This window comes from Xenopus laevis, chromosome 3L, assembly GCF_017654675.1.
Source record: "Xenopus laevis strain J_2021 chromosome 3L, Xenopus_laevis_v10.1, whole genome shotgun sequence".
NCBI lineage: Eukaryota > Metazoa > Chordata > Amphibia > Anura > Pipidae > Xenopus > Xenopus laevis.
Genome location: NC_054375.1, coordinates 97,681,085 through 97,706,473, shown reverse-complemented (window position 1 = coordinate 97,706,473; position 25,389 = coordinate 97,681,085). Strand labels below are relative to the sequence as shown.

At 38.9% G+C, this 25,389-nt stretch overlaps 1 protein-coding gene across 4 annotated transcripts; it reads left to right on the top strand.

Annotated features, from left to right (window-relative positions):
- Positions 1-382: 382 nt before the first annotated feature.
- pkm.L (pyruvate kinase M1/2 L homeolog) lies at positions 383-21,256 on the top strand. 4 transcript variants are annotated; one of them, XM_018250728.2, is made up of 11 exons: positions 383-538; positions 8,066-8,213; positions 11,103-11,194; positions 12,373-12,504; positions 12,590-12,776; positions 14,016-14,286; positions 14,509-14,659; positions 14,763-14,915; positions 18,229-18,395; positions 19,730-19,911; positions 20,727-21,256. In XM_018250728.2, the coding sequence occupies exons 2-11, from the start codon at positions 8,072-8,074 to the stop codon at positions 20,831-20,833; spliced, it is 1,584 nt and encodes a 527-aa protein (XP_018106217.1). In that variant the 5' UTR covers positions 383-538; positions 8,066-8,071; the 3' UTR covers positions 20,834-21,256.
- The last annotated feature ends 4,133 nt before the right edge of the window (positions 21,257-25,389 follow it).

The window sequence follows — 25,389 nt, the reverse complement described above, 5'->3', positions numbered from 1 at the left end:
TATTTTAAATAAATGTAAGATGGCCACCTAATACAATCTAAGGCTGAGCACTCTATACTAAGATGTGCCGTTTGTTACATCGCCACCAGACTCTAGCAACAAAATAGCAACTCGCTGGATGTTGCGGCTTTACTTGCACGCATGCGCACTTTGCGGTTGAGCACGCTCTCAGCGACTGATCCTTGCTTTGCTCCGTGATTGGTCAGTAAAAAATGTGTCCTATAACAGTATGCATCCGCGTTAAAACAAAAAAATAATCCGTTCTGGGGTCCGAAATATTTTGAATTACTCACTATTTGTAGTTCTAGGTGTTTAGAAGTGTGATTAGCGAATATAATCATGAGGTGTTATGGGGTCTAACGCTATAAAAATGCAGAAATAGTAGCTGCGTAGGGATCTGTGCAGCAGGTGTTGGGAGGGGTATAATTGCGGAGATTACCTTTTTCTGTAGCGTGTCGGTATCTGTCAGTCTGTTGGAGAGGAGCGTTGTTATCGGTGCTGTCTGCTGCTTCACGTAGATTCGGTACAGGCTTATTAGGTGGGTAATGCGACAGTGCGCGTATGATAGGAATGCCGCTTGTTTCTTATGGGCACAAAGGTGCTTCCATTGCACTAAAATTGGTTATCGGATGTTTAACGTGCTGCTATTAATGAATACGTATTAATTATATGCGTTTCTAAATCCACCCTGCCCCGCGGCTATAGTATTGCTATAGGACTGTTTGATATAGACTATCGCATTTGTTACTGTGGCGACTGTACGCGATGTTTCAGATTGTTCGCTCCTGTGCTGCTGTACAACTATATCTCTCGCATCTCTGTGACCAGGCCGTAGTCTTATAGTATGTAATAAAAGGCAGCAGAGTGTACGGCCCAAAACTAAAATGTCCGCTATCTCGTCTGTGGCTCCATCACTGGTTGCCATGGTGAGTTGATACTGTGACAATAGGGTGGGGCTGACACTTGTGTCTTTGACCTTGCTCCGATGTTCCCTATTGCACTGAAACACTCACAACTTCTATCATCCTGAATGACTGACAAACACTGCGATCTCACATTTACTTACATTCAAACATTAATTAAAGCCACTGCAGTGGTGCATTGCTTGCAAACAATTAAACTATTAAGATGCTTTCTCATACCTCCCAACATTTTGGAAGTAAAAAGAGGGACACAAAATTTTTTACTGCACGTAGGGCAGCAATTTTTTGACCACACCCCTTTATGTGGCCACACCCCCTAATTACCATGTTTGTTTTACAAAATTTGGCAGGTTATGAAAGTTTGAAAATATTTCTCCTTATCTAAACTGTGTTTTTGTGTCTCAAAAATGTTACAAAGTATCTTATTTGCACCTGATTAGCTGTTCTGGGCTCTCTGCTAAAGGCCAATTAAGTGAGAAACGTTGTTTCTTTTTCTGGCTGTTCAGTGCATAGAAAAGAGGGACTTTCCAGTACAAATGAGGGACTGCGGGTTGAACTGTCAAAAGAGGGACTGTCCCTCCGAAAAAGGGACTGTTGGGAGGTATGTTTTCTCCTGATTCAGGGGCTTGAGACTCTTAATTAGGCCGTGTTAGTGCTCGTTTTAATATCTGGAATGGATTTGGCAATTTATTAAGCAGCTATATATTTTAATTGGCACCCTTTGTGGCCTCTTCTGCACTGCTGCTTCTGACTCTTCAGACAATGTATCATAGCTGTCTCATCCCCTACCGGTCAGGGGATGGAAATGGACAGGCAAATACTGTTTTTTGTTTTGTTTTTCTGGTACAATTTTACACACAAAAAATAAATTTAAAGTAATTGGAGGTGGGGGGGGGGGAGTCTTTATTTCTTGGTAACAATCTGAAAAAACTGAACTTTAATAAATGAACATTGAAATTGATTAGAATAACTTATCTTTATTTTTTTAAATGCGGGGGGGGGGGGAAGGGCAATTCTCTTTTAGGGTAATGGCAGACTGGTAGAGAAAATGCCTATCCTGCCTGCGTTTCAGAAGAACTGACTGAATGGCGTCCGCCTGTCTGTGCGCAAGCAGGGGGCATATTTTGGCTTAAAAATGTGAAACTATGCTTTTTCAGATCAAAAATTTGAGTATAAATGCAGTGTGCCATTTCCCTTCAGGTCAACATGATTTAATCTTGGCATAAGTGCTTCCCCTGGAATATATTTTCACTGCAGTCTGTCTAGTGCAGTGAAGACACAAAGCAAAAGGTTATTGCCCAACCCACCAGTACCACCAACACGTTATATATTTTATTTTTTTTTGCACTTCCTTAATATGTGACATTGCAGCAACTGTTCCCCCTTCAACCTTTTTGTTTAAATATACTGTGGGACTTCTCACCTTTTGGCATCAGTCGCTCTTGTTAATATCATGCTCTTCCAAATGTCAGTCCCTTTCCTATGTGGCATAGTGTTGCATGACCCTTCTGCTATGAAGGAGCTAATTTAGGCTTTACCATTTGCTGCCTTCCAGATCTTAAGGAGTTGGCGACATCTGGGGTTGGATAGCTTTAGACTGTTTCTAAATTAGGAGCCAGTCAAAAAAAGATTCCGTGTTTTTCCAAGGGTATGTTAAGGTTGCAGCTGAGCTATTCTAGTAATGCTCATAATATAGGTCAACAAACGCCTGGGATATTGTCCTTTACCACTGCCCTTACAAAACAAGTGTGACACCCTGTATCAAAGGCTTTGGCCAGAACCCCCCCATCATTTGTCTAGCTTTGCAGCCCATGTTTGCAGTATAGGCTTAAGAAGATTACAGTGGATGCTGACAATTTCAGTTGCTGGACTAAGGCCAAAAGTAAGTGGCTGTCGTGTGACGCACACCCTTTTAATTTGCATGGGTGAGTGCTGACAAGGCAACCCTCCATACATATACCAGAATAGTTTTACATTTACACACACACACACACACACACACACACACACACACACACACACACACACACACACACACACACACACACACACACACACACACACACACACACACACACACACACACACACACACACACACACACACACACACACACACACACACACACACACACACACACACACACACACACACACACACACACACACACACACACACACACACACACACACACACACACACGCAAATACAAGTCATATCCTTTTAGGCTCGCCATGCTGTGAAATGCAACAGAATAACTGAGTAATATCCCGTTACAAAACAAGAGTTGTTTAACGAGGCCGTTACCTCCCTCCCCTTAGTCATGGTGTGGGATGGACAGAATTGAATGTGCCAGACAGGAATTTCCAATTGCTCATACAGCCATTGAGGTGCAGCTCACACAACAAAGTGTAGCTTTATAAAGTAGCACTGATGCATTTAATATTCACCTGGCAAGTTTTAGCATACACAGATAAGCTTACCTTACTCGATGGATACTAAATATAGTCATGAGTATTTTTAGCACTTTTTTTTTTTTTTTTCCAGCTTCAACCACTTGCATGTTACAATTATACTGTCATTTGCAAATAGTAACTATTCTGTTTAAAATATGCATTTATTCTTGTATGCTAGCTCTGTACAAAGCAAGAAAGATCAACTTCTGTATCCCTGAAGTTCTGGCACATTGTGCAATGCTGCTATTTCTGCCTTCTGTCCAATTCCCGCATGTGCATTGTACTCCCTCTGTGGCTGGGTGCCGTCATGCACAGACATAGTTTCTGAATTTCTTGAGCTGAAGCTGTGCTTTTGGACTCCAATTGCATTAAAAGTGCAACGTATCCGTGCATGCTTTACAGAGATAAGATTTGATATAAGACTAGTACTTTAGATACAAAGAAAGTGTTAACCTACTTTTTTACATGAGGCAGCTGGTCTTGGGTTGCTTATACCTAAAATTAATATATAACATTGGGTTAGTGTATTTTGTGAGCTCTTCATGGAAGACCTAATCAATCACCTGAATACTAAATGGGATTTGCATTGCCAGGTTTACTAAATAGCATGTATTGGCTGAAGAGACAGGAAAGGAACCTCTTTGCCTGATCTGCTAACATGATGCCAATGCAGTTACTTTTGTCGTTTCATCAGCAATTCATTTTGATCTAACTACTGCAAGTTAGTAAATGAATGGGCAGCAAGGTGACAGTGTTGCAGTACAGGATTTCTGCCAGGGCACTACCTGCAAGCAGTTTGTATGGGGTTCTATTTTTTTTTTTTTTTTTCTTCACACTCTAAGGCAGGGCCCCCCCCCCAACCTTTTACTTGTGAGCCACATTTCAATGTAAAAAGAGTTGGAGAGCAACACAAGCATGAAAAAGTCCATGGGAATGAAGTGCTGTTTGGTAGCCCCTATGTGGACTGACGGCCTACAGGAGGCTCTGTTTGGCAGTACACTTGATTTTTATGCAACCAAAACTTGCCTCCAAGCCAGGAATTTAAAAATAAGCACCTGCTTTGAGGCCACTGGAAGAAATATCCAAGGGGTTGGGGAGCAACATGTTGCTTGTGAGCTACTGGTTGGGGATCACTGCTCTAAAGTCTGTATTTATAGAATAATTTAAATAGTTGGTGCAGTTTTATTATGTTAGTGAAGCAAGTTCCCTTATGGTTGTCCCTATAATGTACCATAGTGAGCACCATTCTTGTTTAGTAGATTTTAAAGGAGCAGACAATACTTTGAGGCTTTGTCTGTTTGTTCCATTCACCCATATAGCTTTGCATCTCATTAAAAAGGGTATTTCTTGAAAATGTACAAACCAAATTGTGGTTTCTTCTGTTAAGAATGATACAGTACAGACTTCACTGGTTTCTATGAGTAAAACAATGACTTGTAATTTAATAAGCGTTGTGGGAACTGTTATTATATGGGGAGTTTGGAGTGATGCTTAACCTCTTCATGCAAAATGAATAGAGCTAGAATTTTGTACTGCTCTCAGGCTTACATGCTCGTGTTCAGCTGCACGTATGGTCTGGGGCTTAAACTCAGGGCGGAGCTTGAGGGTGGCATGTTCCCTGTAAAGGGGGGGCTGGATTGTTCTGCAAACGAGTTGCTAATAAGGGCACTGGTCCAAGCCAGTGAGCACTATTTCACTCAGGATAGCGAACTGGAAGAGCAGCCTTGTCAGGTACTCTACATTTATCTTTATATTTCTTATGTCATCTACTCGAATATAGCTGCATTCATTGTAAGTTGATGTATGTTATACACTATTTATACATTACTATGCAAAGTTGTCTGACTTTTATTTTTTTAAAGTTTACTATGTAATACTGTAGGATTACAAAATGTTTTGGTTAAATCCTTTCCTCTATTACCAAAAACTTCAACAATCTCTCATTTCTGTGCTGGAAAAATGTGTTTAAATAAATGTTCCACATTTTTGAAACGTGGGTAATATGAGGGAAAAAATTAAAATCAGAAAATTGAGCTTTCACTACAAAGGATAATTAGTATTCAAACTGTTATCCTATCACACAAACCTATCACACATATCTACCCATTAACTATATCATAATGGGTGGCGTGGGTTGCAGGATGCTTGGCTACAGAGATGTAAAACTATTAACATGACTAACCCCATATTAACACATTTGATTTGATTTTATGCAATGTTTTCTATTGTCACATTGGAGCATTTTTTCTGACTTTTGGTTTCAAGTGCCCCTTTTAGTTCTAAACATTATAGAAACAATTTTGCACCTCTGTTTATGCCACATCTCTTTGATACTTTGATACTGAAACAACTTTTCAAAATATAAATGTACACAAAAGAATAGGTCTTCTTTTGTAAGTATTTGTTACTTGCAGTTCCTAATGCTGACTGTTTTGCCAACCTGACTTTACCCTTCTCAACCTGTCGGTTAAAGTTTCTAATGCTAACTGACTACTGTTGCAGAAATATGGCAGCCCGCTAATAGAAAAACATGGGCAATCAGCTAGGTAATGTAAAATCATCAGTAAATACTTTTATGACAAATCTATGAATAGCATGCAAAGACAATGTTAATGAGATTTTTTTTTAAAAAAAGAAGTGTTAATTCACTATCTCTTTAAAATGGCATTTAAAGGAGTATCTCTAATCTAACACCTTGTGGGAGCTACTGTATCAGATTTCATGTTTTACTTCCCTGTGCTCCTTGATAAAGCAAATATATACTTGTCCACTCACAAATGCCTCAAATATGCCTCTCTGTAATAAAGGTAGAAACTATGCAGTAAATGGATTGGCATTAGGGCCAATCCTAAAGATAAGTATATGCCCTCTGCACGGTGTGATTCTCATTTCTTATGCTATAGGGCTAGGTTTGCTGCTGGCAAACACAAATGTGGGTGGTGGCAGTTGCTTATGTGCATTTGAATAGTAAAGGTGCTTGGCATAGCCGCTTTTATTTCCAGGCTCTCTTAACCCTCTCTTCTTCCCTTTCTGACTGCCCAGTCCATCTCCCTTTATCTTGCCTGATCTGCCACCTCTGTGCTCTTCTACTTTGACTTCCCAATCCCCCTTCCCCACGTAAGATTTACCTTCATTCAGAACATGATAAATTGTATCTAATAAGACATTTGAATAGATGATGCTTAGATTAGTTCTGTTACAACTAGCAGTTCCAGGTTTCATTGAGACAAAAAGGTTGAATTGTTATATAAATGTTTGCTTATTTATAGAAACAAAAGTAGTCTTTCTACTACACCAATTTTACCAGTGCAGGGCAACACGGCAGTATATTTTTATTTAATTTTTATATTTATATTAACTATGTAACTGCTCTGCCACTGCTCTGCCACATCACCACATTGGCCAGTCCCTCTGCCACGCCCATTCCACCATCCTCTGCACTTCTATCTCCAACTGTGTAGTGCTGCCATAATTTTACTGCATCTCTACAATTTACTTCTCTGACTGTCATTTCCACCCACCATGTCACAAAATCCTTTAATGAATTGTTCTTTATTGCCAGGATTTTAAAGTTAAAGTATTTTTCCTCAGCTAAGATTTTCTGTCTGTAAAAGTGTATTGCTTTATATACTAATAATATGGCATGTGTGTAGATTTAGGGTGGTTATATATTGAAGGTCAAGTTTTTAGATGTCTGATGTTTCTTTATACCTCGAATGAACTCACCTGAAATTCTCATTCAAGAAAATTTGAAATGGGGGCGAACTCGTATCGGTGAATTTGGTGGTAAGAACCCGAAAAAACTCAAATGAATTGTTTGAGCAAAACCCCGAACATCTTCAAGTGGTTATATAAAAAAAAAAAATATATATATATATATATATATATATATATATATATATATATATATATATATATATATATATATATATATATATATATATATATATATATATATATATATATATATATATATATATATATATATATATATATATATATATAAATTTTTTTTTTTTTTGACCTTTGATAAATAACACCTTAGTGTTTGTCTGCATAATTTATTTACTTGCCCAACATGGCACTCTCAAGCAATTCTTATTTAAAACCAGAAACACCTGAAAACTTGCCATGTGCCTCTGGCCAAAAGCAGCATGGTAGTAAATATTCAGGAGACTTTTAGGCACTGGGTGATGCACCACTTTTGTCATGTAAGACAGAGGGTAAGCCTGGTCCCTGCCATAAAGACATGACTTGGCATGAGTAGAAAATTTAATACTCAAACAGTGCCCATACTTTACTAATGCAAGGTCTACTTTTTGTGATTGTCCCATTATGATCTCCCCCCTTTTTTTTAATATATGCGATCATAGATGTTGATTGCACTGAGGTCTACTAATCTGGTAAAATGTTTCATTCTCCTTTCAGGCTAGGGCCACATGGGAAGATTCAGGGAGATTGGCCAGGCGACGAATCTCCCTGAAATCTTCCCGTGTGGCCTAGCCCTCAAAGGAGATGAGAACCCATTGGATCAGCACAAAATAATCAGTCCATTTACATTTCTATAAAAAAATCATTTTTTTGGTTTAAAAATGGGTGTTCATACAATTGCATATTAAAACACTTAATTTTGTACATAAATACAAACTGTAATTCATCAACTTATTTTTTTTTTCCCTTCAATAGGTCAACATGTCTGAGGCAGGTAGTGCTTTCATTCAGACCCAGCAGCTGCATGCTGCCATGGCAGACACTTTCTTGGAACACATGTGCCGTCTGGACATAGACTCTGAGCCAATTGTGGCACGTAACACTGGCATCATCTGCACCATTGGTATGTGTATATAAAGCATGGTGATATACTCTGAATATCTGAGTTTTCAGCTGTGAAATTAAATAGAAATGCTCATAAAATTTCATTTTAATTGACCATAGTGAAAGTGGTACAGCTGTATACTCTGATTATACTTGACTAAAAACATGATTCTTTCTCTCCTCTGCCATCACATGTCTCCCAAACTCCCACTTTGGAAGAATTCTAATCTTCCACACTTCAGTAGCCTAGCTAACTTTCAGTACTGGCCACTATTAGGTGTCAGAGAACCTGATTAGACTGTTCCCTTTCCTCTCTGTATATGTAGGTTTTGCAGAGGCTCATTTGTTGCAAATATATAAACCAAATTGTGGCCCAAATGCATGCCTCAGTTGTAGATGCCTATCTATTGTGTGGACCTGTGGAAAGGTTTCAGACCAGACTTTGGGATCCCAAAAAACTCTTGTCAGACTAGTATAAAGTACTGTAACCATGTTGTGGTCCCATTTATGTGAGCATGTAATAAATGGTCCCAAACTATTCTGAATATGGATAAAAAATGGAAAGAAGCCACTGACTAAAGTTTAAAAGTGAACCTGTCACCCAGACACAAAGCTGTATAATAAGTCTATTTTAAAGTGATACTGTCATGGGGGGGAAAAACATATTTTTTCAAAATGAATCAGTTAATAGTGCTGCTGCAGCAGAATTTTGCAATGAAATTCATTTCTCAAAAGAGCAAACAGATTTTTTTTTTTTACATTCAATTTTGAAATCTGACATGGGGCTAGACATTTTGTCAATTTCCCAGCTGCCCCAAGTCATTTGACTTGTGCTCTGATAAACTTCAATCACACTTTACTGCTGTACTGCAAGTTGGAGTGATATCACCCCCTCCCTTCCCCCCCAGCAGCCAAACAAAAGAACAATGGGAAGGTAACCAAATAGCAGCTCCCTAACACAAGATAACAGCTCCCTGGTAGATCTAAGAACAAAACTCAATAGTAAAAACCCATGTCCCACTGAGACTCAGTTACATTGAGAAGGAAATACAGCAGCCTGCCAGAAAGCATTTCTCTCCTAAAGTGCAGACACAAGTCACATGACTGGGGCAGCTGGGAAATTGACAAAATGTCTAGCCCCATGTCAGATTTCAAAATCGAAAATAAAAAAAAATCTGTTTGTTTTTTTGAGAAATGGATTTCAGTGCAGAATTCTGCCGGAGTAGCACTATTAACTGATGCGTTTTGGGAAAAAAAGTTTTCTGATGACAGGATCCCTTTAAATTAAACATGAAATCCAATTTCAACTTTTTATTAAAGCATTCATAGCTGTTGTAAGCTCATTTAAACATCTCAGCTGTCAAATTGTCTGCCTCTCTATGCCAGAGGCGTAATTGTGTAGCAAGTGCATGGGAATGAACATCATGTCCCCTATTCTGGAGCACAAATAAGATTGAGATGGAAGTAAGGCTTGCCTTCATAAGTGTCCACAAAATGGCTCCTGTCTGCTTATTAGAATTAAGTTCCTAGAATGAAGGAAACCAGATTCAAATTTATATAGTGTAATTAAAGTTCATTTTGCTTGACTGATTTGATAAAAATAGGATTTTGAATTTCTTTTTGGTGACTGGTTCCATTTAAATCTTGACTAGATAGCATGATCAGTTTAAGGCAATTCACCAAGTATACATTACCCCTCTGAGATTGAAACCTGGGTAGACGGCGATGGTGTCATAGATGTGGAAGAAGCCAGTCAGGTGCTTTTACATGATCTAGGATTGTGAAATTCTTTCTACCTACTGGAGTGGCATTAGAATACATACATTAACATCTGCATGCCCCAGGGATAAAGATACTGGACGTCTGCCTGTTGGGGATAGTGAATGAGATTGTCCCTCTAAACAAAACTAGAGATTTAATGAGCAGTACTGTTCTATGGGGGAATAAATGGTTATGTTGAGATGGATGAACCCTATCTTCCCCCCCCCCCCCGTGTCGGTAAACAAAATGCTCCCCTTGCTTAAACTATATCTTCAGAGGCGTCCCTGGAAAGTCTGAAAAGACTGGAATCCACCCCAGAAGTGATACTACCTGGCTCCCCATAGCTGTGAAAGTCCCCCAAATTGTGTGGTGGATAGTACTAGTTCTCTTTAGAACCTAATGTAAGATGCCTATGATTGTATGTTTAATGTGCTTTGCAGTGATGTTTAAGAAAGTAGACAATGCGGTTTTATTGTAAGTTGTTAAACTGGGAAAACAAGCGCCTTTATAAAGGAACAGTTCAGTATAAAAACTAGGCAAATGGATAGGTTGTGCTGTGAAAATTTAAAAATGGTTCTAATATAGCTAGCCAAAAAAGTAATCTATAAAGGCTGGAGTGACTGGATGTGTAACATAATAGCCTGAGCACTTTCCTGCTTTTCAGCTCTTGGTTTACACTGATTGGTTACCAGTATTATGTGCCGCCCCCCCCCCCCTTCAAGTCACTGACTAGCTCAGAGTTCTAGTGTTGAAAAGCAGGAAGTGGTGTTCTGGCTATTCTGTTTCACACCCAGTCACTCCAGGCTGCCTTAATACATTGGCTAACTACATTAGAATCTTTTTATTTTGCACAGCCTATCAAATTAGTTTTTTTCACATTACAGTTTTTAATTTTTACACTGAACTGTTCCTTTAAACACACTTGTTCTTTCAGGTAAAAATATTAACTTAAGTTGCATTTACATAATTATGTGGATTGAAATATCATTTGTCAATCTCAGACTAGATTTAGTCTAAGAACACTATTTTAGGGACAATTGCCCTTGCTGTTTTGTGACCATTAATTGTATGAGAATCTTTTGCCAATGTTAAAAGTACTATTGTACTGTAACTCTGCTGATTTGGTCCTGAATCTCCTTTTTGCTAGGCCCTGCCTCATGTTCTGTGGAAATGCTAAAGGAGATGATCAAATCTGGGATGAATGTTGCTCGTCTGAACTTTTCCCATGGAACACATGAGGTGAGAATTGGTAACTGAAATAAGCACTCTCAGGACAATGAAACAATGCCCCCCTCCCCCCACACTGCATCTTTCCTCTGATCCTTTGCATTTCTTTCCTGATCCATCGGAAGCAGAAGGTCGCAGCAGAAACCTAATCTTTCTGCAGTTGATTGCTGTAAATATATCGGTTTCTGATTTTTTCCCTCTTGTATGATTGTTTTAAAATGTACACCTATTTTAAGGCGGTGTTGAATAAATATATTCGTTGAAATTGCCTTTGAATTTTAATCTGATTTCACATGTACACTATTTTGTTGGAGCATGGACTTGTTTAAACAGACCAGTAAAATTATATGGAGCCAGACTACTAAAACTAGCAGTGCTTACATGCAATCCTCCCATAAAAATTAATCCTTTTAAATGACGTATGCAATTCAGTTTTACATTCATGTAAGTAGGAGCAGTAATTGTTGCTCTGACAGCAGGGGCAATGCTGCCATGAGACTAGTTGGAAAACAAAAAAAAACACTCCTGGTAACTTAAAGTTTTTTTTTTTTTTTTTTTTATCAGAATTTCAGCTCTTCTAGTGCAGACAGCCCAGAAATGCCTTGTCTGAAAAAGAACTCGCCTCTAAATTCATAGAAAAACAGAAAAAAAATTTTGGACAGTAAAACAAAGCAAAGTTTACGCTTTAATCTATTTTTTTTTTTTTTTTTTTTTTTTTTCAACCAAATTATTTTAAGATATGTTCTAATAAGCAAGCAGCATGCATATGCTGATGGGGTAGCTCTGCCAGCTGTAAGTTGAAGCTACATTTTGGGGAATCTAGCACCTGAAGTCCTAGGCTCATGAAATTAAAAAAAAATCCCCTTTTTCATATTACCAAAATTCTCTAAGCAATTACTGGCTATGAATGAAGAGAGATTTCATGTGATTAAAACACAACTGTTGGCCTTTCCCTTGCAATTTGTCATACACTCTTTACAAGGGGAATATAAAGTATCGTTACAGGTGATATAACAATTTTAAAATAACTAACTCGAACTATAATGTGGGTAGATAATCTTAATATATTTGTATACACAGCACTATACAATTTTTAAAATTACTTACCCAATCCAGAGGAGAGGAACAAGCAAAGAATAAATATGTACACATTCAAAAGTGTCTTCACAGTAGGCTCTATTTTCTTTCAGTATCATGCTGGCACAATTAAAAATGTCCGTGAAGCAACAGAGAGCTTTGCTTCCAATCCCATTCATTACCGGCCTGTGGCAGTGGCCCTGGACACAAAGGGACCAGAAATCCGCACTGGTCTCATCAAAGGAGTGAGTATCCAACAGACCTTTAAGAATAACATGCCCCAAGAGCTTGCTGAATAACCTATTATAATTTTTATTTATTTTTACACAGAGTGGTACAGCAGAAGTGGAGCTCAAAAAGGGAGCAACTATGCGTATCACTCTTGATGATGCCTTTCAGGAAAAGTGTGATGAGAATGTACTGTGGCTAGATTACAAAAACCTTCCGAAAGTGGTGAAACCTGGCAGCAAGATCTATGTGGATGACGGACTTATTTCCTTGCTTGTTAAGGACATTGGTCAGTGCTTTATGTATACTGTAGATATAGTAACACAAAGGGTTAGTTTTAGGGTATTTTTCTTTGACTTGTGAATGTATTCCTGCTATATATCTTTCCAACTGGCCATAGACCCGCTGATACCAGGTAATGCACCATGGACTGTTAGGACATTCTCTTTATTTTCCTATTATGGGGATTATAACACTGCTGAATATTTCCTACCGCAAAAAAAGATAATTACAAAGTTGAATTACTTGGCAAGCACCGTGGCTTTAAAGGGGGGGAATGCTTGGTTGTAGAAATAGGCACCTCACTCACCTGGAATATCACACATATTTCCAATTTATGGTGCCACAGTGACCAGTGTAGCAGATTCAACATTACAGGGTGAGGGGAACAGTTCCTTTGTCAAAAAGAAATTTTTGATATATAGTTGTTTTTAGACAGGTGTCCATGGAACTGAAGCGATATATGCGAGCCTTGTTGTATAGGTGAAATTCTATATAGGTCTATCCTTGCCATGTTGTGGCATTTTGATCATTGATCCACCTACATTGTTTACCTTTAAATTAACTTTAGTATGATGTAGAGTGATATTCAAAACAATCTACAGTTGGTTTTTATTTGTGTTTTTTCAGTTTAGCTTTTTATTCAGCAGCTCTCCAAATTGCCCTAGCAACCATGCATTGATATGTATAGGAGAGGGCCTGAATAGAAAGATGAGTAAGTAGCAATACCAATACGTTTGTAGTCTTACAGAGCACTTTGTTTTTAGATGGTGTCAGTGACCCACATTTGAAAGCTGAAGTCAGAAGGCAAATTCAAAATTTTAAATTAATTTTTTTTTTTTTTTTGTGTTCAGCACCTGAACGAAACCAATTTCTTCACAATAAACAACCGATTTTATATAGAGGAGGTTTTCATTCTATCATTGTCTCTCTAGAGACGTGAATGGCATTTGACCCATTTTACTTCCTGTGTAAGATCTAAAACCATTATATTCTACGCAGATCATCTGTAATCTATTTAACTTGTGCCTTTTTGCTCTATTTAGAATGGTGGTTTCCTACGCAGTGCCTTATTTGTATAAACTGTAGTAGTGCAGGGTATGCTTATTTAAAAATTAAAATCTTAGAAGGTGCTACCAGTCTTTAGAAAATAATTACACTTGATGCACTATTATACAAACGAGGACTTTGTTTTGCTACATTATTTGTGTATTTTCATATTCTTTGACTCTTCTATTTTTACTTTCAGGTCCAGACTTTTGCGTGACTGAGGTTGAGAACGGGGGAATGCTCGGAAGTAAGAAGGGAGTAAACCTTCCTGGGGCAGCTGTGGATTTGCCTGCTGTATCCCCAAAAGATATCCAAGACCTGCAGTTTGGTGTGGAGCAAGATGTCGACATGGTTTTTGCTTCTTTTATCCGAAAGGCAGCAGATGTACACGCAGTGAGGAAAGTTCTTGGCGAGAAAGGCAAAAACATCAAGATTATCAGCAAAATTGAAAACCACGAGGGTGTGCGCAGGTACATTAAGATAAAGAAATGTCCCAGGGCATACTTAAAGTAAACTTGTAGAGGTGGTTGATTTCCCCTCAAAAAAAAAATCTTTCTCTGCACTGTCAAATGTAGCTGCCACATAATTACATGTTAAGACTCCTGTGGAGCAGACTTGGTGGGACTGTCATGTATGTATTTTAAATCTGGCTTAAACAGATAAGTAGAGAAATATCCCTGTCTGCCATGTAGGTTTGATGAAATTCTAGAAGCAAGTGATGGTATAATGGTGGCACGTGGTGACCTTGGTATTGAGATACCTGCTGAAAAAGTCTTCCTTGCCCAGAAGATGATGATTGGACGCTGCAATCGTGCTGGCAAACCTATTATCTGCGCCACTCAGGTAGCACTGATCTAATTTATGGCATATTTGCATGGTAGTTATACTTGTAGCTTGAAAAATATGATCTTGTAAAATACGTATAAATGCTCGTCTTAACCCACAGATGCTGGAAAGCATGATTAAAAAGCCTCGCCCAACACGTGCTGAAGGTAGTGATGTAGCCAATGCTGTTCTGGATGGGGCTGACTGTATAATGTTGTCCGGGGAGACTGCAAAAGGAGACTACCCTCTGGAGGCTGTACGCATGCAGCATGCTGTGAGTATTTTATCTTCGGGTACATATTGAATCACAAATTTCCACACAAACTCTCGCTCACTTGGCAGTTGTGCATTGGCAGGTTAACTTTAAATGCTGTTACACTGCAAAACATATGGGGGCCCATTTACAAAGGGTTGAAATGAATTTTCAAATAAAAAAAACGTCATTTCAAGTCATTTTTAGGTACTTCGACCATCGAGTAGGCCAAATTAAACTTCAATTCGAGTTGAAAATGCTTCGCAAATTCGACCATTCGAAAATCAAAAAAAAAATAAAAAATAAAAAAAACACCCACGTAGACTTCGACACCTTAAACCTGCCGAATTGCTATGTTAGCCTATGGGGACCTCCTAGAACCTAAAGCCAGTATTTGCCTAAGTTTTGAGACGTCAGAGTTTTTTTGTAAAATCGTACGATTGAAGTAAGATAGTACTTCAATCTTATTCGATGGCCGAATTTCAACGTTTTTTTCACTTCGAAATTCAACCCTTGATAAATCTGCCCCATAATGTTACTTTTATTTATTACACATTCACAATATTAGCAGTCTATACACAGATACAAACTTAAAATATTATTGTCTCGTGCAGTATAGGTGTGTGTGTATTGGTTGCGGTTGATTTTGGCATGAGCTGCCCTTAGTTGCTTGCTGTGAGCTTTGCGCAATCAGAAGTTCTCCGCGAATTCCAAGCGCCCCCTACATTGGCTAATGGCAAATCATTTGCAGCACTTGTCCTTTCCTTTTGTCTCCCTGTGTTTGGCCAGTTGCCTTCACTACCAGCTTTAAAACATCACTTTTTTTTTTTTTTTTTTTTTTTTTTGACTGACCAGATTCTGGTGATCAGTATTAGTCTAGGTATGCTTTGTTGGAAAAGGCCAGTTTTTGTCACCTACTATAAAACCATATTGTAACAAAAACATAAGGTCCTTACACTAGTTACATTCCTTCAGCACCAGACCTCCAAACTACTGCACATACCTGCTAATTTTCTATTGTTAAAACTTTTTTTCATAAACCCAATTAAATATGCCTTGTGCAAGTATCCTTAAAGTCCATGGTGTTCAGTGAAGTGAAACAGATGTATTGCAATTAAACTGGCAGAACAACAGTTGATCCTTGGACTGGTCTGACTGCCATCTTTGAGTCAGGAAGGATTCCCCCCCCCCCCCCCCCAGGCAAATGGAAAAGGCTTCAAATGTTTTTTTTTTTGCCTTCCTCTGGATCAACTAGCAGTAAGGTAGTTTTATTTATAGACTAAAAAGGTTGACCTTGATGGATGTTCAACCAAACTTACTATGTTACTATGACCATTTGGAAAATGTGGATCAGGGTATGCAAAGTCTTTTTGCAGATGGTTGGTTCATGCGCTTGCAGAGAGATTGCAAATGCCAGCAGAGTCATGCACTTTTCAGCACGCTATCCCTTTCTTCTCTTTCCCTTCTGCTATGCTGCCTGAGTTTCTTGTTGGGGAGTAGAATGAGATGTTAACTCTGCCACCTTGAAGTGGGTGAAGCGATGCTGCACCCACTGTGCTTACATTTTAAGTGACAGAGCAAGTTGAGGTGGGGGGGGGTGCATCGCCGCTGTACTGCTTTTTGTTGCCCCTAGTAACCTGTGGGGTGCTGCTGTGTGAGGCATGTTTCTTGGCTTGCCTTATGCCTGGAGTGCCCCTGGTATGATACTAGCATGAGCCATTTCTGTCCCATAAAATTGAACTAAGAAAATGTGTAAACAAGACTTATTTAGCACATAAATTGTAGTGTAATTGTCTACAACTACACTAAAAATAAAATAAAGTTTATTTGATTTGCCATACCACACTTATATTTTTTTTAAAAATTTTTTGTGCACGAAAAAAATCTTTGATGCAATAGTCTTGGTATTTAGCACACTTGGCTTGCTATCACATTTGCTGTGTTCAGCCATCATTTGTCTAATGCTCTACCAAGTTTAATGCTCTGCACCAAAAGGCCTGTCTATTTAGACACCATTTGTGAAACCATTTGAGGCATTTTTATTTACTGCAATGAGTGACTCCTGTCTTACAAAATACACTGGTTTGCTTTAACATAAAGCAAAAAACGCAATTGGTTTGGGACTAAATAAGCAACTCTGTTGTGTTCAGTACCACACCCCTTAAATGGATGTGCATTTGACTCCGCAATTATAATAACCTTATAGCAAAGTTCTTAAAGGAGACATACTTCCTGCTGCCGCCTTTCCCAGGCTGTGCAGCTATTGGATGGAAGTAACATAAGACTATATTCTCATAGTATTTTGGGAATCCAAAAAGAGCATTTTCCCTACCAAATTGAAAATTATTATTTTTTTTTTTCCTTCACGAATGTCCTATTTTTAGTGTGAGGTTGGGAGGGACTCCATGAAAGTGGGCTAATTTACTTTGTGTGCCTGCAGTAGATGCTAATTTGCTGTGTTTAATTCCTAGTCACCAGGCTACATGGCACTTTCTTCACCCTAAGCCTTCTTTTACTCTATGGTAACTACAATGTGCCAAAAAAGATGTCCATTAAATGTGGCAATTACCTCCAAGTTTCGTTTGCTGATGTAAACTATAGCTACTGACCCAATATATAATTTTGATAGTGTTCTATGCATAATTTGGTAACTGTTATGAAACAAAGTTGCTAACAGATGGTGTAGGTTGTGATTTTTGCCTTACCCCTGTGGGGGGAAACCTTTTTTTTGGCTATATAAGCATGGTGACTAAGGACGTGTGCCTTTTATTTTTCCTGCTGTGGAAAGCTTGCCTATCCTCACTAACTAGTTTCTTCATAATTGGTATAGAGTCATTCTCCTGTATTTTCTGTCTTTTTTTTTTGGTTTGTGTCCCCTTTCTTTTCCTATGCACTTTTCCTGGTTGTCCTCCCCTCCGGCCCACAGATTGCTCTGGAGGCCGAGGCTGCTGTATTTCATCGTCAACTCTTCGAAGAACTTTTCCGTGCCACTTCTAGCTCAAGGGGCCCTGCGGACGCAATGGCTGTAGGCGCAGTGGAGGCATCATTTAAATGCTTAGCAAGTGCGTTCATAGTGATGACAGAGTCTGGCAGGTAGGGCTGCGACACGCACCTATGCTTATAATCGCGGCTTCTTGTGATTGTCCCCCCATAAAAGCTGCTGCAGGTCAGGTGTGAATGTTGGTCAAGTAATGTCAGGTTAGGCAGGTAATGTGGAAAGGAAACAAACCTGACTGATGTGAATGTCTCCCATCCCATCCTCTTCCTCCTCCCCTCGCTTATCCCCATTCCCAAAAATGGGCATTTGTGGTACTTCCCACCCAATCAATGGTAGATTGCACGAGAGGCAGAAGCAGCCATTTACCACCGGCAGTTGTTTGAGGAACTGAGACGCGTGTCCCCACTGACCAGTGATCCCACAGAAGCGGCTGCTGTTGGAGCAGTAGAGGCATCATTCAAATGCTCCAGTGGAGCCATCATCGTGCTTACTAAATCTGGCAGGTAGGCACAAGGAGTAGATCACTGCTATATGAATAATGGATCCACACTGGGTAAGGTAACAAAGTAATGTTTTTTTTTTCCTTCACTCAGTCTTTTTATATTTAAAATCCTGTGTACCTTTACAAACACTATATAGCTAAAGAAACTTTGGTGTGTGGGGGGGGAAGGAATGCCCCTCAAAAATTAACTTGGTTGGGGTGTTGCTTTCAAAGTTTGATGTACAGTATAGCACTTTCATGTTTATGAATTAAGTTACCTATTTAAAATATACTCAACACTATAGAATTAGGCACCTGTTATTGCTATCCACTACGTTTCTTTGCAATTGATCCAGAGTAGTGTTTATTTACCTACTCTCTTTACATGCCCATGTGTTCTGTGGTTTCCAAATTGTTTGCCTAGCCCCTATGGGCCTTGGAGCATAGGGTGGTGGGGCCAGACTGAAAGTCAATTAGTAAGAGCTAAAAGGCAGAATAAATTTCACTTAGTTATGTTAGGATTTGAGCATAAACTTATTTTCTTCACTATATATATTCATGGTACAATTGAAAGGTTTAGATAAAACGGTCACCTTGTTGTGGATCAAGGAGGGTCCTGTCCAAATGTTGCACCTCAAAGGGTGACTTGAACTGATTTACTTCAACTAGTCTTAACTACAACTGTATTTGAGCCATTGTTTTTTAGGAACAGCACAAGTAAATATTTTTTATAAACTGGCTTAGATTTAAACTGGATTTTAGAGTAATTCAATCAACTCCTGGTACTGCTGGCATGGAGTATATTTGAGTCTAGTAGTTTACTACTTCCATGAATCATGGTAGAAATTTGAAAATTTCAAACCGCACTATCCTTTTGTCGGTTGGCAACGTTTTAAAGCTTTCACTGTTTAAATGTTACATTTTCACCTTTTAAAATTTGCTGTAAACCACTGGTGCGCATCACAAACAAATGGTTCTTGCAGGTGTTGAGCAATTTTTATTTAATTTCAAACCGAAATAAGTAATATTTGTACTTCAAAATGAAAGTTAAAGAAACAAGGTTTCATGAACACTCTCTCCTGAGGGTGGTAGGGTAAGGTTCATGGCTGTAGTGGAATATCAGCAATGTGGCCTTTGGCAGCATAAAATGTGCTGCTCTTATTTCAAGTGACCTTTCTCTTGTGAATCTCGCTCTGACCTTACTGTTGCTGGTATTAATAGCTGAAGGTAAGAGGATTCCCTTTAATAGTTATCAGTGTGCAAAATAGGCAATGAACTGTTTCTCTTCCACTTCAAATGCCCAACTAGAACATCTTTAGTGTTAATTTTTTATTTTATTTTTTTGATTCCTTATAGGTCTGCACATTTAGTGTCTCGGTATCGCCCACGTGCACCCATCATCTCTGTGACTCGTAATGGACAGACCGCACGTCAGGCACATCTCTATCGTGGTATCTTTCCTGTAATATATAGAGAAGCCGTACATGAGGCATGGGCTGAGGATGTTGATGGGAGGGTCAACTTTGCAATGGATATTGGTAAGTCAAAGCATCATTTTTAAGATTTTGCATGCTTTATAGTCCTTTATTACCCTTCTCAAATCTCTGCAAGTTTTGCTCATTTGACCAATACAGAGCCTCTCGCATAGCAAACACATGAACCACTATATTGGATGTTGCCACTAGCTCAACTTGTTCAGCCTGACCTGTAGGGAAAAAAGTTACACGCATACTTTTCTGATACAATAAAAATGTTTTATTATTTAACTTACCTTGTCCTTTAAACCACTATTTGATACTCAGAATAACTGCAGATTAGTAAACAAGGGCTTAAAGGAGAACCAAACTAATGAAAACCCCCTACACTCCATAGTCCCCCCTGCACAGGTGTGAATATCTGTAAATGCCCCCAAGTCTTTAATTACCCCTCGATGCAGAGTCAGTGCGGCGGAGCTCACTGGCACCATTTTCCAGTGCTTCCGTAATCTTCGGGTCCCTTCAAGATTATGGAAGAGCAGCAGTTTCCGTGGCTTTCTGCGCATGCACAGTTGTTTGGGACTGAATATTTCTAAAACTGTGCATGCGCCGATACACCGCTTGCTTACATACTAAAGACTCCTGAAGCAGTGAAGATGGCCCCTATGAGCTAGGGGCATTTACAGGTATGAAAACCTGTGCAGGGGGACTACAGGGGTAGGGTTTTTCATTAATTTGCGGGTTTGGTTCTCCTTTAATAGACAGAGGCACTCTTTTTGGAGTCTCTGCTTGCGTTGCAGTAGCCAATGATTTCATACCTCTAGCCTGAATGGAAGTTCAACCAGTTAACTAATGCAATTTTTTTGTCTCCCTGCTAGGCAAGGCCCGTGGCTTTTTCAAGAGTGGGGATGTTGTGATTGTACTAACTGGCTGGAGGCCAGGCTCTGGTTTCACCAACACCATGCGCGTTGTTCCAGTGCCTTAATCTGCGAACCGGGTAGCATAACTAAATCTGTTGTCCCCATTTTTTCCTGCACTCTCCACCTAGCAGATGTAAACTCTGAAGACCAGATTATATACCCTTTATTTGTGGCATTGGGGAGAGACTAGTGTGTTTGTGCGCAGCACCTAATTCCATTGTTCCGTTGCTTATTGCACTCTTAGTCGGTTATTGCAAGTGCTGCCCACATATACATGGGAAGATTTGTAATATCTTATTACACTACTTTCTCATCCCTTCACTTGTGCAAGAAATTGCCTTGGATGTGCAATAAATTTGCTCTTCATCTCTGGTCCGAGCAGCTATGTAGTTTGTTTTGCTTGTGGTTAGGGGAAGGCTTTGTGTTGTCCTCATCCTGTCTGAGATGCACTGAGTTTAGTGTTAATAAATCAATGCTTTTGCAGCCTCCTTGTGTGTCATTGTTTGTCTCTATTTTTTTTATTTATGGCAACTGATGGAACTTCTGATATTCAAACCTATTTAAGTAAGCTAGGCTGAGAAGGCATGTGGCTGTAAAGTTCAGCTTCTCCCCCAAACCATTTAAACCGTTTGCAAACTGCATATAGTATACAGGCTTGCTCTGAAAACATTTTTGTTCTTATCCTAAAATTGCATGTAGTTTCGTCCTAGAAAGGCATCAAATCCTATTTAAAACACTCCCTGTAAACCATGGCAGCTTTTGTGATTTGACAATTGGGTGGGAGGTACAGCTATGATGTATGCAGCTCTGGTAGGCTTGTCTATTACCTTAATACTGCCTCTAGACTGTCAGAGCACTTATTCACACCCCTGGCTGGCACTTACCCATAAACACCCATCCATGCAAGCATGATAATTGACACCTTGCCAGGTGCTAACACACTAATTTTTATTTTTTTTTTACCAACTACACTTTATAATTTTGATTACATTTTTCTCTCATTCCAATTCTGTAACAATAGGTGTAAATACCAGCCAAACCATTCATGCCTGCAGGGAAAGTTTGTGTGTGTGTGTGTACCAAAATGACCATTAAATCAATAAAAAAAAAACACAAGTTAAGTTACATCTGCCACAGAAGCTGAAGACTTAATACTAATTCTGTAATACTTCTATGCTGTAAGGTTATGGGACTCTGAATTGCTAATCAGCCTTGCATTAGTCCCTTGGCTCAGCTGATCCAAAAGTCATGTGATGTGAGCTCATTCAGGGGTAGGTTTATGTAGATAAGGTACATAAACACTATCTGAACTTTTTGCAGGTATGATTTCACAATTCCCTTGAAATGTGTAATGTAACCCTCCTACACCTTGTTCATTACACAATGGAGTACGGTAAGGGAGCAGTTGCTATAAACCTAAGGGATGTTTGGAAATGGCTTGTCAACTATACAGGTTTTATATTGGAGGCTTATGCACCTTTTCAGCTGTTTCATATGGTTTTTGCATTCCTTATGAATGTAAAATGGTTATTTATAAAAAAAATTCTGCTACAGACCTACATAAAGCAATGAGACAGTTAACAAACTTAGGGACTTGTTTATCATACTGTATAAAAAGTGGAGTGAAGCATTACTATTGTTGCCTAGAGCAAGCAATTGGCAGAAAACAAAAGCAAATGTCTGGTTGCTTTGAGCAACATCTCTGGTAATATTTGACTAATTTTTTTTACACCACATTCTAAATAGACTGCTTTAAGAGGGTTGTTTGTTTATTTCTTTCTTAAATTACTTGCCATTTTTTACCAGTTTTCCAAAAGCTAAGGAGAAGGAAACCCTTTTGCAAAAAACCTGTACCCCCCCCCCTGGGGAAATGCTCCATACTTACCCCTTGGCGCAAAGTTCCGTGCATCCATCTTCCGCATCGTCTGTAAGATGACAAGAGATCTGTATTTCTGCGCAGTTGGAGCAGTTTGCATCAACTGCGGATACTGCCTATCTCCTAGTCCGCTCACCGAGGCCTCTGAAGATGGATGCGTGGAACTCCGCTGGAAGAATCTGCGCAGAGGGTAAGTATGGGACACTTCCCGGGGGGGGTAGCTAGCCTGGAGGGAGGGGTTTCTGGGTGGGGTGTACGGGGGGGGGAGTAGTTTCTGGTGAACTATCTGAAACCAACTGAACTGAAAGTGTTTGGAAGGTGAACATCCCCTTTAAGTTTAGATAAAAATATTACAAAAATGGGAGTCCAAGACTGAACATTTCAGGCACTTGACTTTTTGGGAGATGCAAACCATTATTTTGGAACAGCCAAGATCCAAAGCCATTTGTGAAAGGGGTTGTTAACCTTTTAATTTTTTGTATGTATTGGTGCCCACAACGGTGATTGTGAATTCCAAGATTTAAAAACAAAAAACCCAAGATTTAAATTTAGTGCAAGTGAAGTTTATTTTGTGCAACTAAAATTACGTCGGATGTGGAATAACTTAGTTGACTGTTCCCAATTTTAAAAAATAAATAAATTAAAAAAAAAAGCATTTAAGACCAACTGAAAAGTTGCTTAGAATTAGCCTTTCCATATATTAAGGCAAGCTTTGCGTCATGCCAAAATCTTGTGTGCCAGAATGGGGCACATGGTGCCCATCCCCTGATTTATGTGGGGTATAAGCAAACTAGTAAACCCCAGAAAACCAAAGCTTGCAATTTACCCCATTATATATCCCAGATTTTATAAAATACTAACATAAAACATACTAAACTATGGGACGAGCAGAGACCACCCGCCCCAAATGAAAATGGTGCATGTAAATTTGAGTCTGACACTCTAGATGCTCCAATATAATCACCCAGTATGTGTATTATGTGCATAAGACCCTCTAACAGTATGGAGACCCTAGAAAACTATATATATTCCAAAGTACATATTCTGATGAATACAAAATGGGTAAATGTGTTACTACTGCAAATTACAAGGTCATATTTTAATGTAGCAGTGTTAAAGAAATTTCTGGAGATAACCAATTTACCCAATTATATACCCAAAATTTCACAAGGTACCAACATAAAACCTCTTAATAAGCATGCCAGGGGTCTATTGAACACTTTGATGTCCAATATGCCCAGACTATGTGGCACACATACCCCAAATGGATATAAAGCAGACAAAATCTCCATGGGCACATTATAATCACAATTATCACTAAAATAATAAAATCATTAAAATCCAGTAAACCATTAAAGCCAATGCGTTTTTTTTTCCTCTCGCCTAGTGTAATCAGCAGTCAGAATCTGTATAATTATTTTGGGTTGGCCAAATTTTTATTGACAAACAAGTGAACAACACCTGCTCAGAGCTGAAAATGCAATAAAATGGTTAATAATGTACCAAAATGGTAATATAATCACCAAAATAACATACAAAGGGGATTGCGCAGTGCGATTAGAGAAAATGCTATTTGCAATGAAAAAAAAACATGATGCAGGAAAAAAGCCAGAAAATTGTGTAAAGTGTATGTGTGTATACACTTGTGTGTTGTGATCAAGTATGATCCTCCAGACCTGCAAGAGCATCTTGCTGCAGCTGTATCTGTACATTGTTCTACAATTCAGCTCAATTTGCACAAAGAACATCTGTATGGCAGAGTGATGAGAAAGAAGCCCTTTCTGTACTCACGCCACAAACAGAGTCTCTTGTTGTATACAAAAAGCTCATTTAGACAAGCCAGAGTCATTTTGGAACAAAGTGCTTTGGACTGATGAGTCAAAAATTTAGTTATTTGGTCATAACAAAAAGCGCTTTGCATGGTGGAAGAAAAACACCTGCTACCTACTGTCAAAGTTGGTGGAGGTTCCATCATGCTGTGTGGCTGTGTGGCTAGTTCAGGGACTGGGGCCCTTGTTAAAGTTGAGGGTCGGATGAATTCAACCCAATATCAACAAATTCTTTAGGATAATGTTGAAGCACCAGTCACAAAGTTGAAGTTACGCAGGGTTGGATATTCCAACAAGACAATGACCCTAAACACACTTTGAAATCTACAAAGGCATTTATGCAGAGGGACAATTACAATATTCTGGAATGACCGTCACAGTCCCCCGATTTTAATATTGAAAATCTATGGGATTATTTGAAGCAGGCTGTCCATGCTCGGCAGCCATCAAATTAAACTGAACTGGAGAGATTTTGTATGGATGAATGGTCAAAAATACCTCTATCCAGAATCCAGACACTCATCAAAGTCTATAGGAGGTGTCTAGAGGCTGTTACATTTACAAAAGGAGGCTCAACTAAGTATTGATGTAATATCTCTGTTGGGGTGCCCAAATTTATGCACCTGTCTAATTTTATTATGATGCATATTGCATATTTTCTGTTTATCCAATAAACTTTATGTCACTGCAGAAATACTACTGTTTCCATAAGACGTTATATATTAAAAGGAAGTTGCTACTTTGAAAGCTCAGCCAATGATAAACAAAACTCCAAAGAATTAAGAGGGGTTCCCAAGCTTTCTCATATGACTGTGGATAAATTTGAAGGTGGACAACCAATCTTGAACTTTAATTTGGTTTTACCTAACAAAATCCTCTGCCTTGTAAAGGGCATGTAAAGTCTAAAATAGAATAA